The sequence below is a fragment of the Peromyscus californicus genome, unplaced genomic scaffold (genome assembly GCF_007827085.1).
Source record: "Peromyscus californicus insignis strain IS unplaced genomic scaffold, ASM782708v3 Scaffold_17__1_contigs__length_78620276, whole genome shotgun sequence".
Lineage (NCBI taxonomy): Eukaryota > Metazoa > Chordata > Mammalia > Rodentia > Cricetidae > Peromyscus > Peromyscus californicus.
Genome location: NW_026294469.1, coordinates 12691111 through 12710587, shown reverse-complemented (window position 1 = coordinate 12710587; position 19477 = coordinate 12691111). Strand labels below are relative to the sequence as shown.

Below are 19477 nucleotides of genomic sequence, written 5' to 3'. Positions count from 1 at the left end.
GCCTACACTGGAGACTTCACAGCACAAGAAGAGTCTGTCTGTGACCATTGCCAGAGTGCCCTTCAAATCCTTTGCTAGCCAACCCAACATTTGTTTAGAGCTGGCAATGGCCTACACCCAACAATCCAAATTTTCAAATTGGAGTATTATCAAAATGACAGCAGTTACAATTTGTATAAAGAATGTATTCAAATTAACCAAATGAAAGGAGCAAGAAGCAGCCAGTCATCCCGTCATTATCCTTCCCATTGACATGGGGCATTCTGTCAGGAAGCTCACATCACACCATCTACAGAAGGCTATTGTGGCTCACTGCAGTTTCCCATTGGACCCCTTAAGTCTAAATTATGTGCAAAAGGCATCATTTATTTCTGGTTGTTTCCTCTCCACACACTCCATGGGGAGTAGACTTTTCAATCTGTTCTTCAACTCTGGTATAAAGTAGGCTGACATACAGACCAAAATCTACAGGACCAAGTTGTTGTAACAATGGGCCTTAATAATTAACATTTGTATGGTTATTTCTAGTCTGCCTGAATCTATGTATCAGTCATCTTCCTTGTTTTGTCATGACATGAATATATGGGATTTCTACTTTAAAGGTTTTTTTGATCAAAGCTTGTCACTGAGTCTAGAACAGATACACTTGGTCATAGGCCTACCTAGAGGTTATCACAATAGTCATACAAGACTGAAGCCTCCTTTTTTTATGTGGACCTTACAAGTCTAGCACCTTAGCCCCTCAGCTATCACAGGTGTTATGGGAAATATTCAAAGAAGCCCTTCCATTCATCCACCCCTTTCACACTTGGCTTACAGGTTCCTTCAGTCCACTAAAGCAAGCTCTTCCTTACAGTGTTGCAGCAGTTGATGGGTAGGTTGTCATTAACTGCACCAATTGTCAAATGTAAGATGATTTTACCCTTATTTTCCAGATTTTATGAGCATATTTGAATACTCTAATGATTAGAATTTTGAAACATCCATGGTCTTGCCACCTAGGGCAGAACATTCTCATCACCTGTGTCCTCAGCGTTCTCTGCTTCCTGCCTCTTAAGCATTGGCTTTTTGACTTTCCATTCATTTTGTCCATTCTGCAATTTCCCTTCCCTCCTCCGCCCTTTGTCCCTGTAAACACCTTGTTCTGCACGCTGCTCAAGGAAAAGCTCATTAGCTGTTACCTTTTCTTCTGCAAATGTCTGTGTCCTCATCCTCCCCTCTGAGCTTTAGAGTTTTTATATCTAAGTTTTGACTAGACAATATGGTCCAGCCATCCCAAGAGACCTTAAGTTAACAATGCAAAAATGACTTCTTCCTCCCCACATGTTCCATAGGACACGGGCTGTCTTGGAGCTGATCTTGGGTACATATAACTTCCCCTGCACCTCACTCATGTCACTTTTTAGATTCCTTGAAACACCTGTGCTGTTTCCCCCATCACTTCCCAGGTCAGTTTTCTTCTTGTATGTTCCCATAATGCACTATGAAGACTTCTTGTGTCTTCATCCATTTATTATGTACATTTTCCACAGAAAATAAGCATAGCTTGGAGACACACAGATGACTTTTTTCACCTTCCTTATAATTGATATCAGTAAATAAGCTGGTTCATATTTGGACTCGATAGACACTAAATGAAAACATGCATCATGATTGTCTATGTAAAAACATTCTCCCAATGAAACATTGTGCCTCTTTGGACATCTTCACAAAGTCCGGTTAAGCATAGGAATGATAGAAGTTGAGGATATTTTTTCTTATTCTTTTCTCTCTCTCTCTCTCTCTGTGTGTGTGTGTGTGTGTGTGTGTGTGTGTGTGTGTGTGTGTGTGTGTGCATGTGTTGTACGTGTGTTGGTATGTGTCAGTGCATGTGTGCAAGTGCACATATGCACATGGAGGACAGAGGACAGCCTAGGATAACATTCTTTAGGTTTGGTATTAGTTACTTTTCTGTTGCTGTGATAAAACACCATGACAGAGGCAACTGATAGAAGGAGGTTTTATTTGGGCTTATGGTTCCCAGAGGATAAGAGCCCATTACCATTGTGATGGGGAAGCATGCAGCCAGGCAGACATGGTGGCTTGAGTAGCAAGCTGATAAGACACATCTTCAAACTGCAAGTAGGAAGCAGAGAGAGTGAAGTGGGAATTGTGCATAACTCTGGAAACCCGGAATTGACCCCAATAACACACTGCTTCCAGCAAGACTATGCCAACTAAATCTCCACAGTAGTGCTATCATCTAAGGACCAAATATCCAAATGCCCAAAAATATGGGGACATCTCATTCAAACAACCACAGGTTCCATCCACCTTTTATTTGAATCAGAGTTCTTACACTGGCCTACAACCCAAGTAGCAAGTAAGCCAGCGACCCTCAGGAATTTAACTGTATATGCTATTCAAGGGCTTGGATTATATGCACACTCCACCACAACTGGTGTTTTTCAGGAGCGCTCTGGGAATCTCAGAACCTCATGCTATAAGGCAAGCATTTTACTAATTGAGCCGTGCTCCCTCCTCTGAAGATATCATCTAAATGTCTGGCATCTTTTTCTTAATACTCTGAAGAGTACAATATTGAAGGAAGAGAAACATTTCATTTCAAATATTTCACAGAAGTATTTTGAAATTCATCAATTCTGCCTGAAAATACACTTGGTTTTTAAACCTATGATTCAGGAAAAATGATTACTGTAAACATCCAGGGACCTGGGAGGTACTCATGTGACTATCTTCTACTCTTAATAAATGGTGATGGCTTGACAGTCACATGTGAAGAAGTAATGCTGCTTCATGGGGAGGGGCCTTCACCTCTTGCTCCACATCAGCTAAATGCTCTGGCTCTGTAATCTATCACAGAAAGCTCTATAGATAATGATTTTACATAGCAATGTCTGAAAGTGAGTAGCAGATCCTACATAATCCTCTACAGTGAGCTGGTAGGTCCTTTACATATGGAAAGATGTTCATAATAACATATTATGTGAAAAAGGTGACTTATGTCGTCAAATTAGAGTCCATGTAATTGGGAGTCTGCAGTTATTATAACTGTGGACTTCTTGTTGAAATGCAATGAGTTGTCAAAACAGAGTGAAATTTTATTTTGTTTTTTTAAAGCAGGGTAGATAGTTCAGTGAGTAAAGAGTATGCTGGTTAAGCATGAAGATCAAATTTAGAAGACCCAGCATTCATATAAAAAGCCAGAATGCCTGTCGGCCCAGCACTGGGGAAGCAGAGACAAGGGGATTCCTAGAGCTAGCTGCTTAGCTAGTTAGAAACCGTGAGCTCCAGGTTCAGCGAGAGACTCTGCCTCAAAACAGTAGGTAAAGAATGGCAAAGAAAGATATCTAATATCAACCTCTTGCCTTTGGTACCTGAGGATACGTGTGGACACATACCTGCATACATACACACACAAACAAAATCAATGTATTATAGGTAGATTTTTTCCACTAATAGATTCAACTTGTTGCACTTGTATTTATATACACATGTGTGTGCATGCACACACACACACACACACACACACACACACACATTTTATTTATTGTATATACAAGTATTTGCTCTGCATGTGTGTCTGTAAACAAGTATATCTGGTACCAATGGCAGCCAGAAGTGGATCATCTGGAACTGGAGTTATAGATGGTTGTGGGCCACCATCTGGCTGCTGGCAATCAACCCTGGTCCCCTGGAAAAGCAGCTTGTGATCTTAACTATGGAACCATCTCTCTAGCTCCTATTGTTACATTATTTATTTATTTTGGTTCCTTGAGATAGTCTTTAGTGACACAGACTGGCCCCGCAGGCACTAAGCAGTCCTAATCTTTCTATATCTCCCAAGTGGTAGCACACAGGTATGTGTATCACCCTAGTGAATTGTAAGTAATTCACAACTAAGTAATTGTAATACGTAAGCTCATGTCTCTAATACAGTGATTCTTAACCTTCCTAATGCTAAAACCCTTTAATACACTTCCTCATGTTGTGGTGACTCCAACCATAAAATTATTTTATTTTCATTGCTATGTCATAACTGCAATTTTGCTACTGTTATGAGTCTAATGTAAATATTTTTGGAGATAGAGGTTTGCCAAAGGGGTTATGACCCACAGGTTGAGAGTCACTGCTATACTTTGATTATTTAATCAGGGCATTTTTCTGCTCTACACTGCTCTTGTTGTATCCACATTGTGCTTTCTTTTTTTTTTTTCAGATCCAATTTTATCTAGATCTGTGGAATCCAATATGATAGTCACTTACCATAGGTGACTATTAAATTGAAATGCACTAAATGAAACAAAGTTCAGAATTCAGGTCTTCCATCGTAACAGGCTCCATTTCAACTGTTCAGTAGCCAAAGCTAATGGGAAGCCTGAGAGTGTAGTGAATGGCACAAAGGGCAGTGCTGCTCTCACAGGCATTTTGTTAAAAGTGCTACTTCACGTGCTTAGATTGACACTGGATGGTTTTGTTGCTGTGGAAATATTTTTCTGTATTGATTACAGCAGATATTCTGCCTTTGATTACTTGTGTAATAGCATGTAAGGTTGACTCCTGGTGTTTTTTCTTTAACTGATCTCCATATTTTTTGAGACCAATCTTTAAATAATCAAAAAGTTCATGGATTTGGCTAGAACGGTTGGCCAGTAAGTTTCAGGGATCCTCCTGTCTCTGCACTCTTCCCCCAGTGCTGGGGTTCCAGGCATATGCCACTGGGTTCTGGGGATCTGATCTCACGTTCTTGTGCTCATACCAGCAGGCATCTTACCCACTGAGCTATCCCCCCTAGTCTCCAGAACCAAAACTTTCTAAGAATCCTCCTTGAATTTCCCATGCACAAGTACGCACAAACATGTGTGTATACACACCTGCATACATGCACACACCCACACCCACACTAGTAAATGCACACACTCTATACACAAAGATTTAAAAAAAAATAAAAGAAAAAGAAATCTGTAGTTCTAGCTCAAGTTGTTTGATTTTTAAATAACTTTCATGCATCTGGGAGTTCTGTGTAAAGTTAATTCCTATTAATTAGTAACTTTGAGTGGAGCTAACTCCTAACGTAACATAGATGTTTAAAAACCTGTGTACATAAACTAGAATTACGCTGAAATTAGAAAACTAAAACAAAAACAAAATTCAGGAAATTCAGTTGTGGCAGAACGTGATGTGATGTTTAGCTGAAGGAAGTCCAAACTCAGTATCTAAAACCTAACCACACTCTTCACACTTAATTTCATTCTTTATCCAGCTTTCTCATGTGGATCAAAACAATCACCTAGAATTCAATTGAGACCGTGAATTATTTAGACACTTTTGTATTGCAACACATAGAGATTTTGGAGAGATGATACTTATCTATAAATTTTAATGACTGAACATGATACTAGTAATTTGTTAGAAAATCAAAGAAATAATATGAATCATCTGCAGAATCTATGAAGCATCTTTCTAATTATCACTGGGCTTTCACTGGGTTCCTATAGGTCAGAGACCCTCAGAGACAGGCTTTGAAAGAGGAGGTGAGTGACCTGGCTTTCCCTGTCTATCCAGCATGTGTAATTGCGTTTACAGTTCAACACTGAGCAGGCTGTTCCCAGGGCTCCTTTCTCAAAGCCCGATCTTTACTACTGCATAGTAAAATGGATTTTTATGCACTCCAAATGTCCTCTTGAGAATCCTGTGCTGTGCACTGCAGGAGAGAAATGGAACAAGACCCCTTTAGTGTTCTGGGTCTGCTTTCTTGAGCCTGCTGATAAACTGCACAAGGACTCTTCAGGTGACATGAGATCATTAAGCTTGGTATGGGCTGTTTTCCTTGCACAGTGCCCTTTGAATGTTGACACATCCTCTGGGGATCTATTTGTATAAATCAGCCTGATTTCAACACTCTCTCTAGCTTCTGGCTTCTGGAAGAAGCCCCTGGGTGGGAGAGGAGTTCAGCATGCTTTGCTGTTCTGGGAAGTCAGCACCATTACCTTCTATAGGGAGCTTAAATGAACTGCCCTTCGAATCCTCCACTCCTAGCTTGGATATTGGTGGAACTCCCAACACAGGCAGCAGGCCACTAACTTCCCCCTACTAGAGATCTTTGTCTGTTGAATCACCCCAAGATGGCTGAATACTCTGCCTCACCTTTGCACTTCCAGTTACAATGCTGGCATTCTTTTTGGTTATTTCAAGTCACGTGGTGGTTTGAAATGACCTTGGTTTTTGGCTGACATGTAGATGTCTGTAGCAGGAATCTTAACAGTTTTTATTAATGAAATCAAAGCTGAGACAGGTATTGGGGTGAACACTGGAAGATCAGAGAGACAGAACAAGCCACAGCTAATCTCACCTGGTCAACTTCTCAGCTGATCTTGTTTCCTCAGCCTGGAAGCCTCTGTGTCCTCATATCTGAATGGCTCTCAGCTGAACTGTGCTGCTCAAAAGCCTGAAAGCTTAACCAGCCAAATGCTTCTAGTTTCTGGTCCTCACGCCTCATATACCTTTCTGCTTTCTACCATCACTCCCTGGGATTAAAGGCTCGCTTTCTGGGATTAAAGGCATGAGTCACCATGCTTGGCTGTATCCTTGAACAGATGGATTTCTGCCTCTGGAATGCTAGGATTAAAGGCGTGTGCTACCACTGCCTATCCTAAATATCTAGTGGCTTTTCTGTTCTCTGACCCCAGACAAGTTTATTAGGGTACACAATATTTTGGGGAATACAAAGCACCACAGATGTCTACCCTAAAATCTCTCCTTCCATCTGTGCACCGGCGAGAACTTGTGGAAACATACACCTGTACTGCAGGAAGTCTGCGTCCATGCTTGTGTGGGCCACTCACTCCAACTCAGAACTGATCCCAAAATTGAATGTGCGGTAAGCTGGGGAGATGACACAATAGCAAAGAACACTTGTTGCTTTTGTAGAGGATCCAGGTTCCATTACTAGCATGCACATGATGGCTCACAACCAGTTGTAATTCCAGTTCCAGGGGATCCACTACCATCTTCTGACCTCCATAAGAACCAGGCATGCACATGCATACATGCAGGCAAAACATACATACACATAAAATAAATGAAATCTTTAAAAAATATCTAGTGGTATATTACTCTGTATTGCCCTTTCTTTATTTGTCATATATATGTGCATATATATATAAATATATAATGTGAATATAAAACTTATGGAATCCTATGACTAGATTATACTATATAAAATGACTACAAGGATGGTTATATATTATAAAAACCTTGTTCCAAAATTCATATTCATGAACACAGTTTGTTCAAAAGGATGAAGCAGCTTATCTTATATTTATGTTCAAAGTAGACATATTTTATTCTTTTATAATAGTCATTTTATGGACCTATACAAAGCCTCTCCCTGCATATTACTGAAGACAGAGTTTATAGATTTCCATTAAGGTTAATGCCCTTTCCCCAGCTTTTCACCTTTGTTATTAAATGGCTTAGAAAGCCAATTAATATTTTATAAGGAATAGAATAATCATGCGGGCAGATCATTGTGGGTCAGAGCATTGAAAGGGATGTAGCAACCTACAATTCTGCTTCACTTTCAAATCTCTTGATGTTTGCTGAAGGAAAGTGAATATTTGATAAGCAATCAGAGAGATAAGGCAAGCGCACACAATCTAGCTCCAAAAACCTCTACTTAAGTTTTTATGTGTCTTAAATCTTTATACTTTACTTCTGCGCCATATTGACAAATAGGATAAAAAGCTGCTCAGGACTGGGAGACAGCTAAGTGTGCAGTGTACCTGAAATCCCAGTATTTCTCCAGCAAGATGGATACAGGACAACCCAAAGAAGCTGATAGGACAACTACCCTGGCATACACAGCATGAACAAGATAGCCTGTCTCAAACAACACAGACAGCAAGTGCTCACACCCAGTGTTGTCCTGACCTCCACACAGGCTTCTGCCACAAACACACACAAAATGAGAAGTTTCTTCAGCACCAATACCCTATTCTGCATGAGTCCTGTGTCTTTCACAGTTTTTGGTAATTGTAGATAGAATATGAATGTTCTTTTTGAGTGCATAGGAAAGCCAGGCTTGCTGACCTTCATTTCTGTTAGATGACTCACTAAATGATAGTCTGTGTACTAGAGGCCTGCGCGTTTTCCTTTCAAAAGGTAATGTCTGTTTTCCTCTTCTAATCTTGAAATCATTTGAATTTGAACACAACAACAAAAAATGTTCCAGAAGTAGCACCCTATTTTACCTCCACTTCCAAGGCAACCAGAGTTACGGTGACCGTGGATACACATCCTCCATAGCAGCTCTTAAAATATGATTTGCTAACACTTTCTAAGTCTTCCTCATCAGAAATTAAAATATAGAATAATTTATCAAGGTTGTAGAAATAGATGAGTCACACTGAAGAATTTCATGTTTTTGTCCTATACATATATAACATGAATATAAAACTTACGGAATTCTATGAATATGTTATGTTGTATAAAATGACCTGCATGACTGTCACCTCCTTATGGCACATTTTGACAGTGATTTAAATCACTTGAATAAAAATTATGTGTCATATGTAACTGCACATTATTGATAGTGATGTGAATATGGGAAAATGGTTTTAAAAAGGTATGTAATTTTGTTTTTTAAAACAGTTGATGAGGGCTGGATAGATGTCTCAGTCCCTAAGAGTATTGATACTCACAGAGAATTGATACTCAGTTCTCAGTACCCCCATCAAGTGGTTCACATTTACCTGTAACTCCAGTGTCAAGGAATCATACCTCTTCTGACTCCACAAGAACCTGCACTTATGTGGCCATATCCACACACAGACACATGGATAAATGTACAATTAAAAATTAAACAACAACAAAATCAGCCACTGATTCAAATACAAAACTCAACCATGCCTTGAGGGACTTTTCTAAAAATATTTTCCAATATAGTAATGACCAAACAGAGAATCAATGTTGAACTTTTAGTATTATTCTATAATTTTAATGTAGTTATTATCAATTTGATTGTCAATTGCTAATAATTTCAATTCTAGAGGAAGTATATCCTCAACAATTAACACGTTTCTTACCTCATTATTATCCAATGATTCTATGATGGTTATAGTTCGCCTAAGATTTTAAGTCACTGTAGAACTAACTATCAAATCTAATCACTATGGGATAAATATGTGTATTTAATATACAGGAATTTAAAAGTATTCATATAGCCGTTAAGCATACAGAAAGAATACTCCTTTTCACATTTTATGTTTATAACAAATTAGATAATTACCTCAAAACTTTAAAGGTAGCTGAGATTACCAGCCCTTTAGAGGAGAACTCCATAATAAACTTTTAAATGTAATTGTTAATCTGTTTTTATCAATTTAACTTGGCCATAGTCCAGACATTTCACTATTAATCAGGTCGGAATCATCCAACCAGTTGAAGACATCACTCAAAAAGAGCCAAGCTGTTGAAAAGAAGGACTTTCCCCTGCTTGAGACTGACTGAACTACAGTGCAGGAGCTTTCTCAGACTGAAGCCTTAGTTCTCCCGGGGCCTGTGTCTACATGTCTGCAGCTAGAGTACATCACCATCTCTGTGTACTCTAAACACAGCTTCATCACTGACTTTGCTGAGCATTTAGACTGCTGGCTGCAGATCTTGAGATATCCCAGCCTCCAAATTGCATGTAGCTATCAATTCTTTATTTTCTATATATGAACACACAGACATGCATGTGCACATATATATGCGTATATGCATATGTTTATAACTAGTATAATGAAGAGCTATAACACAATGAATCATACCAACTTAAGTAAGTCCTTAAACTTTAATAATGTTAATATAGCTGGGGAAATGGCCCAGCTGGTAATGTGTTTGTGATGCAAGCATGCAGACCTGAGTTCAATTCTCAGAGCCCACATTAAACATAACCTAAGTGTGGTGTCACATACTTTTAATCCAAGAGCTGGGGTGGTGGAGAGAAGAGGCTTGCAAAGGTGTACTGGCCAACCAGCCTTGTCTAAACAAGCCCAAGGCCAGAAAGAGACTCTGTCTCAAACAACAGGATGGACAGCTTCTGAGGAATGACACTCAAGGTTGTTGCCTGGCTTACACACACACACACACACACACACACACACACACACACACACACACACACACACATACGCACGCACACATAGCTGGAGTTTTCTCCAGTCCCTCCCAAGCCCGCAGCTGCTCAGACCCAAATAAATGCACAGATACTTATATTACTTATAAACTGTATGACCATAGCAGACTTCGTGCTACCTAGTTCTTATATCTTAAATTAACCCATTTCTGTAAATCTATACCTTGCCACATGGCTTGTGGCTTACCAGTACTTTACATCTTGCTTTTCATGGTGGCAGTGGCTGACAGCGTCTCCTCGACTCAGCCTTCCACCTCCCAGAATTCTCTCTGCTTATCCTACCTATACTATACTTCCTGCCTGGCTACTGGCCAATCAGTGTTTTATTTATCAGTCAATCAGAGCAACACATTTACAGCATACAGAAAGACATCCTCAGCGCGCGCGCGCACACACACACACACACACACACACACACACACACACATACATACACACATATACACACAAATTTTCCTAGTGACTAATGGAGCAGGGCCCAGTCCACTGTGGGTTGGGCCACCCTTGGGCTGGTGGTCCTGGTTTCTATAAGAAAGCAGGCTAAGTGAGTCATAGTGAGTAAACCAGTAAGCAGCCCTTCTTCCTGGCTTATGCATTGGCTCCTGCCTCCAGGTTCCTGCTGTGACTTCCTTTGATGATGAACTGTAGTATCGAAATATAAGCCAAATAACCCCCTCCTGAAGTTGCTTTGCTCATGATGTTTTATCACATCAGTAGTAATCCTAAGTCAATCACTGAGCCATCTTACTGGTCAGTTTTTTTTTTAATGTACTGTAATTGTACATATTTGTAAAATACAGTGTATGCAGTATCAAAGTAATTAGCATTCCCATCTCTTTATCATTTCTTTTATATAATCATTTAACCCAAGTCAGAAACAAAGAAAATGCTGAAATAAAAGAAAATAAGTCTGAATATTACTTTAAATAGGAAACAAGAAATAGAATGACCAACCAACCCAAAAGCTGAGCATTTGAAAGGATTTAAAATTCTCTGTGAAGACAAATCAAGAGAGAAGAGCATAGAAAGATAATAAAACAACAATGAGAGGACATGAGAGAGTGTATTCATGCCATTCAGTGAAAGAGCTGATTTTACAAACATTAACTCTAAGAAAAATAGATCTCCAAAACGAATCTGCAGACATCAAGCACGATTGGAATCACAAACACTTGCCTATTCAAGGGATCAGACCCCAGTGGGTTTGCAAATAATTTTATCCAAAACAATGGGACTTGATAAGCTCAGTTTTGGGTGAACAAATACAAAGCTGGGGCTGGGGGACACAGAAAGTACCCGGATTTTTTATGACATCATAATGATCCTATCAGGAAAGATATCCCAAGGGCAAATTATGGTGCCCCTAGATTTGTGAATATAAACAAAACTCATTGGCTGCTGAATCTTGTAATGTATTTAGTTTGGTAGTTCAGCTATTGTTTACCATTGATAAATATTCACTTCTTTATCTGAAGGTGAAGGGAAGGTCATTTATGAGGTGTCTGGCATGAGCCAGCACTGCAGCAGATACTTTATATATGTTACTCAATGTAGCTAAAATATCGATTTTTTTTGTTGTGAATTTATTTTACCTTTCGACAGAAAGGTACTAAATTATCATCAGTGAATACTTGTATTGAATATCTGCTGCCCTCAAAAGAGAAATGAAACTTAGCTTGTAGACAAAGTTAGCATCCAAACAGCTTGCTAGCCAACAAAGGCACTTCATTTACATTAGATTATTGTGTTTGACTGCAATAGCCAAAGTCATGCCCAGAACAAAGAAACCATTGAACACTATTGAGATTATAGAATGAATGGTTCTGAAAAGATGTGGAAAATATGATCCTGACAATATCAGTGATCACTTAAAACATCTAAGTAACTGACTGCTAATAGCTTTCTTTGCCTCTTAAGAATTTAGGATGTTTCTGCTATGTTACTCTTGTTTATTCCATGTGTATTCAAGGGCTTGGTGAGATTGAAGAGACTGAAAAACTGGTGTCTATTAGGCATGGATTAACTATTGCCAAGATCAATTTCAAAGCTGACAAAGAAATAACTCAGCACAGTCTAAAGTGGGATCAGTTAAGATATGAGAAACACAGAGAGCTATTTGGACAGATTTTTAAAGTGTATTGAAACAGATGACATACACCCATTCATTAAGATAATAGTAAGAGCATGGTGGGAAACATCCTACTCTTGCAAATGTCATTGAAACACTGTCATCCTTAAACTTAATTCTCACCAATTAAACCATCTTAATTCTATGAAATTACACCAGAAATAGAATCTGTGTAGTATTGGGGGAGGTATGCATGTATGGGTGTATGAAAGTGGGATTTGTGCATGTGAATGCCAGGAGACAACCTCAGGTGTTGTTTTAGTTAGGGTTTCTTTGCTGTGATGAAACACCATGACCAAAGCAAGTTGGAGAGGAAAGGGTTTATTCAGCTTAAGCTTCCACATCACAGTTCATCATTAAAGGAAGTCAAGAGAAGAACTCAAGTGGGGCAGGAACCTGGAGCCAAGAGCAAAGGCAGAGGCCAGGGAGGGGTGCTGCTTACTGGCTTGCTCATCACTTGCTCAGCCTGCTTTCTTATAGAACAAAGGACCACTATCCCAAGGATGGCACCACCTGCAATGTACTGGGCCCTCCTCCATTGATCACCAATCAAAAAAATGCATTAAAACTGGGTCTTATCGAGAAATTTTCCCAATTGAGGCCCCCCTCCTCTCTGAAGACTCTAGCTTAAGTCATGTTGACATAAAACCAGCCAGCACAGGTGCTGTTCCTCAAATGTGTCCACTTTTCCATTAAGACAGAGTCTCACTGGCCTGGACCTCACTAAACAGGCAAGGCTGGTTGGCCAGCAAGCCCCAGGGAATCTACCTGTCACCACCTCCTCAACACTGGGATTTCAGGTGTTCACACTCTTCGCTCTTTGTGGTGTGTGTGTTAGGGATCTGAACTCACGTCCTAATGTTCATGTGGCAGGGATTTTACTGACTGAGCCATTTTCCAGCCATGTCTGTCTAATACATATATATTAGATTTATTTTATATGTATAGGTGTTTTGTCTGCATGCATGTATGTGCACCACATGTAGGCCTGATACCTCTAGAGACCAGAAGAAGGCATTGGATCCCCTATAACTGGAGCTACAAATGGTTGGAGCCACTGTGTGGATGCTGGGAATTGAATCTAGGTCCTCTGCAAGAGCACTCTCTCTACCCTTCTCACTATAATTTTTAACAATTAAAAAGAGTTACCATGGTCTTCAAAAATATAGTTCTCATTGCTAAAAATTTTTTTAAAAAGTGTTCTAGTATATCAACATTATCTCAAGTAAATTAAAACTAAAACATTATTATAAAATGAGGCAGCTTTAAACAAAAAACAAAAATGTACCATAAACTTGGAGGAAACAGTCAACTGATAGATTAATTTTAGAAATGAAAATGAATAATTATGAATATATACATTCACTTAAATATTAAGAATCATAAATGGCCATTTATTTACAGCTTAAATATACCTCACACCTTAAAGAATGAATCATGGCTCTTATTTTGGCACAGATTAACATGACATACCTTTAACTTTTGATTCAACTTTTTAGAATTATCATAAAAAACAAGTCCATATCACTTTGACCAACACAGAATACTTAAATAAACATGACTTTATGGAGTTTTGTATTTGCCTTAGCTGTATTACTGAGACTTTTTCCTCTTTTGGCATCTTTTTGGTTTAGTCATTGTCCTTCCAATTTGCTGGCCTGGCTCATCTAATAACCATAATAACCATGCTTTCAATGGTTTTGTCTTCAAAAGTAACTTCCTAGACATAAGTTCCACAGTCTTCATCAAATCTGAACTCTTATAGTGGACATGCATTCTCATTATGTGACAGTTGTGTTTTGAGTTAAGCTTAATCAGTCCAGTCTAGCATTGCATCTTTGAGATGAAATGGAAGAGTGGTAGTGAACTGGAGGAGGGTTGTGTGAGTGCTCACTGAAGAAATGTCTATTACATACTTTTTTCTTCTTACTCACCTCATAACATTAAAGATCTGAATAACAAACACTTAGCAAAAGGGGTTTCTTATGGTTTGGAAGGTGGGATGGCTAATGAAGGTATAGAGATTATGAAGTTCTATCAAATTTGTATAGATTAATAAGTATTGAAGAACACTGTGTAAGTCTTCACTGAGTTGGGATGTTTAAAATTTTAAGACAAATGGGACCTGGTGGTTCATGCTTGTAATCACAGCACTTGGGAGGTGGAGGCAGGAGGATCAGAAGCTGAAGGTCATCCTTCGCTATATAGTGAGTTCAAAGCCACCTGGGCTACATGAGACTCCATCTCATAAACAAAACAAACTGTAACAATCAAAAATCTATAAAAAAGAACTTCAAGCCAGAGGTACACTCTGAGGAAGTCTTAAACTGTACTAATTGTGTGAGGTTCCTTCACCCCAAAGACAACTAACTAGACCCTGTGTTCAACCTTGTCTCAATTCCAGCTCAGGATTCAGCAATCCAGCTTCCAGTGAAACCAGTCAAAACATTCTACATTTTAATAAAAGGATGTAATTGGGCACAGACTTGAGACATATACAGCATTGAGAGGAGGATCCTTCCAATTTCTTTCATTCATTCACTTTGTTGGTATGCATATTGGGCTTCTTGACCGTAAAGTAAAATCAGATTAGAAGAGTGTCCACCTGCAGCCCATAACACCTGCCACTATGATGATTCAAATGGGAGGGGAGGTGGAGAGGTACTTGGAGGGGAGTAGAAGGAGGGGAAACCATAATCAAGATATATTATATGAAAAACAAGTCTACCAATAAAAGGAAAATAAAACACGGGACTTCACAGACAGAGCAGAGACTGTTAACTGTTCGTTTGAGCACAGGTTCAGTGACTCCTTTCCACAAATGTGACAAGCCATGCTTGTCATGTCAATAACATGATTTTGTAAATAGCAGACTAAATGGAAGATAAACCCTGCCTGAAAAATCAAAGCTTGGAAAGGCCACGACAGAAGCAGAAGTGTGTATCTCTTAGAGGTCAGAGTTCTTTGCGCAGTTCTTATGTCTGCTCTAATTAAATTTCAAGCCAAGATGTTTCCCTCTCAGGAGACCTCTACCTCCTTCAGGGATCGATGGAAGAAGGGCTGGGTCTTGACCTGTATCCCGCATGCCTCAAAAAGAACTTGTAGGAAAATGATATTCCTTGCTTTAGCTCACAAAAAGAAATGCCATTTTCTGAATACTTACACATATTTAGAGTCTGTTAAAAACACTTTCGTGTTGCAGAATCACTGCAGTTTGGGATCTTGACTGTTGTGATAAGCTTAGTGATATTTTATTCAATTACTATTAAATTTAGATATTTTCTCCAAGTTGTATGAATTTTAATAAATGCTTGCTGAATTATAAAAGCAAATATATAACTATGAGATTTTGATGTGAAGTGTCTTCTCAATGCTAATGTCTGAACTCAAGATTTTAAATAAATTTGTATATAATTTTTTTAAGTATAAATTACTAAATACTGTCCAAAATCAGAACCACCAGAGTTGGTTTAAATGTATAATGGAATACTGGGGACATCTGACTGTATTTTATGCAAATACAGATGCAGCTTAATAACGTAGAACATCTAGTTCCTCTGTAGGGCTGTTGCAAGAAGTACTTCCTTACTCCAGTTCAAAGAAAATTTCAGTCTAACCTGTTATAAAACTAATCCACCTAGTAGACAACATTATCTTGATGTAAGAAAGAAAGATCTAAATCAACTCCTTTAAAAAGAAAGAAAGAAAAGGTTAAATGAAGTCCTTAATATGCAGCTTGAACTTTGTCCCCTCTATATACTGAACAGAAGTCCCTCGGCCCTCATGTCTACACTGCTTAAGAGGTTGTATGGTTTCTTCACACGTTGCTGTGGTAAAATGCTAGCAGGGTCACTTAGAGGAGAAGGGGTTTATTTGAAGTCACAGTTTTGAATTACCGTTCATCATGGCTGGGAGCTCAAGGCAGCAGGAATTTGAAGCATCTAGCCACATCCACAATCAATAGTCAGAGATGAAGTAGTCACTGTATGAGTGCCTACACTCTTACACCTTCAGGGGCTCAGCCCACAAAGTGCTGCCACTCACATTTTGGGTAAGTCTCAATCAAATTAAGTGAAAACTCAATTAAAGCAATCAAGCTCCACATATATACCTGCCCATAGGCCAACCTGATCTAGACAATCTCTTGTTGAGACTCTCTTCCCAGATAATTCTTGATTGTGCCAAATGGACAAATTATTTTCACAAGACCTGACCAATTGCAAACAAGTCAAAATGTCAGCAATAGGGAAAGGACTCCTACAGCCCGACTCTTGGCTGAGAAGCTCCTGGTAACTTGAAATACATGGACTGTGTGGGTAGTCCATGCTTCAGTGGATGGTCTTACACCCATGCTCATACCAGCAGCATTAACTGGACTCAGTGGACTTTTTAAAAAAGGAAATAAAGTTGGGAGGGAGACTTTGAAGGAGATGTGGATGGAGTTGGAAGGGCAGAAGTAGATGGGTGGACATGATCAAAATATATCTTCTAAACATGAAATTCTCAAAGAATAAATTTTAATGTATAAAAATATTAAAATATAATTTTAAAATTATCCTAAAATTCATTAAAATTCTGAATTTATGGGAGTTATCTTTGTTAATAAATGCAGCAAATAAAAATATTTGCAATTCATCATTGCAATGCTGGTACACTGAAGCATCTGCAACATGTGGGAGACAGACTGAAAATTGAATTCTGCCAAGAACTCATGTTCAAAGGGCTTGAGTCTTCTCTATAACAAGAAGTGATGGCTGGATGCTGCCCAAGATACCTGAAAAAAATCCTCAGACATCCACATCACATCATACTACTCTTTAGTCTTCCAGAGAGCAGATGCACTTGATTATAGAGACCATGACTTTCTCATGACAGCATTCATGAATAAATTCAGTCGTAATTTGATGGGTGCTCATATGTGAGATGTTAGAATAAATACTATTCCTGTCTTATTTTGCGATTCTTTTTTGTCTAGGACCCACGGATCTCAGCATGAAGAGGCAGCTGGCAACTGGCTCAGGATCCTCCAGCAGTTCAAACTCCAGACCTCAGCTGAGTCCAACAGAAATCAACGCTGTGAGACAGCTTGTCGCAGGGTACCGAGAATCGGCTGCATTTTTATTGCGTTCTGCAGATGAACTGGAAAATCTCATTTTACAACAGAACTGAGGCAAACGATGTCCATAGTCACTGAGTTCTGAATTCGCAGTTTCCACTAATGACAGTTGATTTCCCAGCAGAGATACTCCTGGTCTTGCTGCAAAGTCTTCTAAGAGAAATACTTCCATCATGCCACGTCGTCCTTGATCTATACACTGGTGTGTTAAAGAACTTCAAAGGAACTCTGACCTTGAAGTACTTGAGATGCTTAAATGTGCCCAGCCTGTTGCTTTCTGTTTTAGTGTGTCAATATAAATATCACAAGCAATTTTTAAAAGGCTGCATATTCTTAATTCAAGGATAAAAATGAAGAAGCTTGGGGTATATAAAAAATAGCTCAAGATCCAACTGAAATATTAGTGGAACTTTCTACTGACTCATTGGACTGAAAGCTGAAGTATCTGAAAAAAAAAAGCCAAATTTCTTGTTGCTACAGGATATGACAACAATGAAAAGGATCTCGTATTTTAAAAGAAAAATGTAATTTTTATAAAAAGAATACTTGTTTTTCATTCGAAATGGTCATTTTTACTTTGGTAACTTTTTCATAGGTCCTAAAAGAAAACTGTTTTTTGAGAAACTACTGTAAGTACCCTTCCCACATCCCTTTTGCCTTCTCCTCTTTCCAAATTCTTTCTACAAAATAATAATAATAATAATAACACTCAATGCTGGAAAACAAACAAACCAACAAACAAACCCTTTGCCTACTTTCTTTAAGCCGTCTGTCAGGAACTACTTCCAAGAGATGCCTGCAATTCTGTACTTCTGCCAGTCTCAAAACACCCACGCCACACGGCAGCTTACCACAGCAGTTTTCATGACCGAGGTTTCTAAACGTGATAAAAAGATGTGTTGAAACGCAGCACATCGTGCTTGCCCTAAAGCTGCTTGCCCCTGGTTGCGCTGCTGTCCCACAAGAGACCCTCCAGAGCAGCGACTGGATGTAGATGACTGAATGTTAGGAGGTTGCAAGTGACAATCTTAACCTTTGCACTCTCGTGTGTACCTTCCATTTCTGTTGGAAATTGTTTCCAGAAAAGGCTGTTATATCTCCTGATATGATTTGTATCATTTAGATTTTTTTTTTTTTTGCTAAAATTGAGAACTCTCAGCAGATAGAGCTGAACCTTACAATGAACTGCCCCCTCTGTCCCGCAAGCTCTGCCCTTCTTTTCTCCATTTCTAGTGTTAGGCACACACAGAGAGTGGTGTTTTCTGTGCACTGAAGCAAGCCTATTTTTAAAATATTTAAGAAGTACTTTTAGTTCATGCTTGTACTATTTTCCTTTCTGTTGTTTAGCTTTGGTTGAATTACAGATTCTTTGTGCATTCTTGAATTTGCCTTATTTTATGTAAAATGTATGTCATTCGGTTTTTGACAATGAGCTGAAGGCATCAGTGGTGTTCCTTTCCTACTTGTTACATATAGTTTTCCAAGTACTGACTGTGATTGTGACCAGGTAATGTGCACTTTTTCTTGTAACTGTGGACATTGCTATGCTTTTTTTCTTCTAGTGTTTCTAGAATTATTGTTCCTTACAGTTACGTAAACAAAAAACAAAAAACAACAAAAAAAGAAATTTTGTGATACTGTTGGTGAATATAATGTGAAAATCTTATTGAAATATGAGTATTTTGGAAATACATAGATGCACAAACACCTTTTAAAGGTGTGAATTTAGAGTTTGCTTATTTAATGAAAATTTTAAAAAATGAGGGCTGGTATAATTTTCTCTGTTTTTGTTTGGTTTAATAAACAGATTTCTGTGTTAAAACAATGATTCTTGTAAACTTCATTTTGTTTTTTTGTGGTGCTAAGGGTGAAACCCAGAGCTTTGGACACGTCGGGCAAGCACTCTAATCCTGGGCTATTCTGGCTGCCTATAAATTTCAGTACTTAATTTTGGGCAGTTTCTGCTTAAAATATGATGTGCAGTCTTGTGCCTACATTTGAAAAACGAACATTCCAAATTTCATTTCCCTGAATATCCCAAAGCTGATACACT

At 38.7% G+C, this 19477-nt stretch overlaps 1 protein-coding gene across 5 annotated transcripts in view; it reads left to right on the top strand.

Moving 5' to 3' along the window:
* Nol4 (nucleolar protein 4) overlaps window positions 1–19249 on the top strand; it is a 322474-nt gene extending 303225 nt beyond the window's left edge. For all 5 annotated transcript variants that reach the window (XM_052741636.1, XM_052741640.1, XM_052741637.1 and 2 more), the window contains one exon: window positions 17284–19249. In XM_052741636.1, the coding sequence (XP_052597596.1) occupies window positions 17284–17477 (194 nt within the window). In that variant the 3' untranslated portion in view covers window positions 17478–19249. The remainder of the gene's footprint in view (window positions 1–17283) is intronic.
* Window positions 19250–19477: the final 228 nt, after the last annotated feature.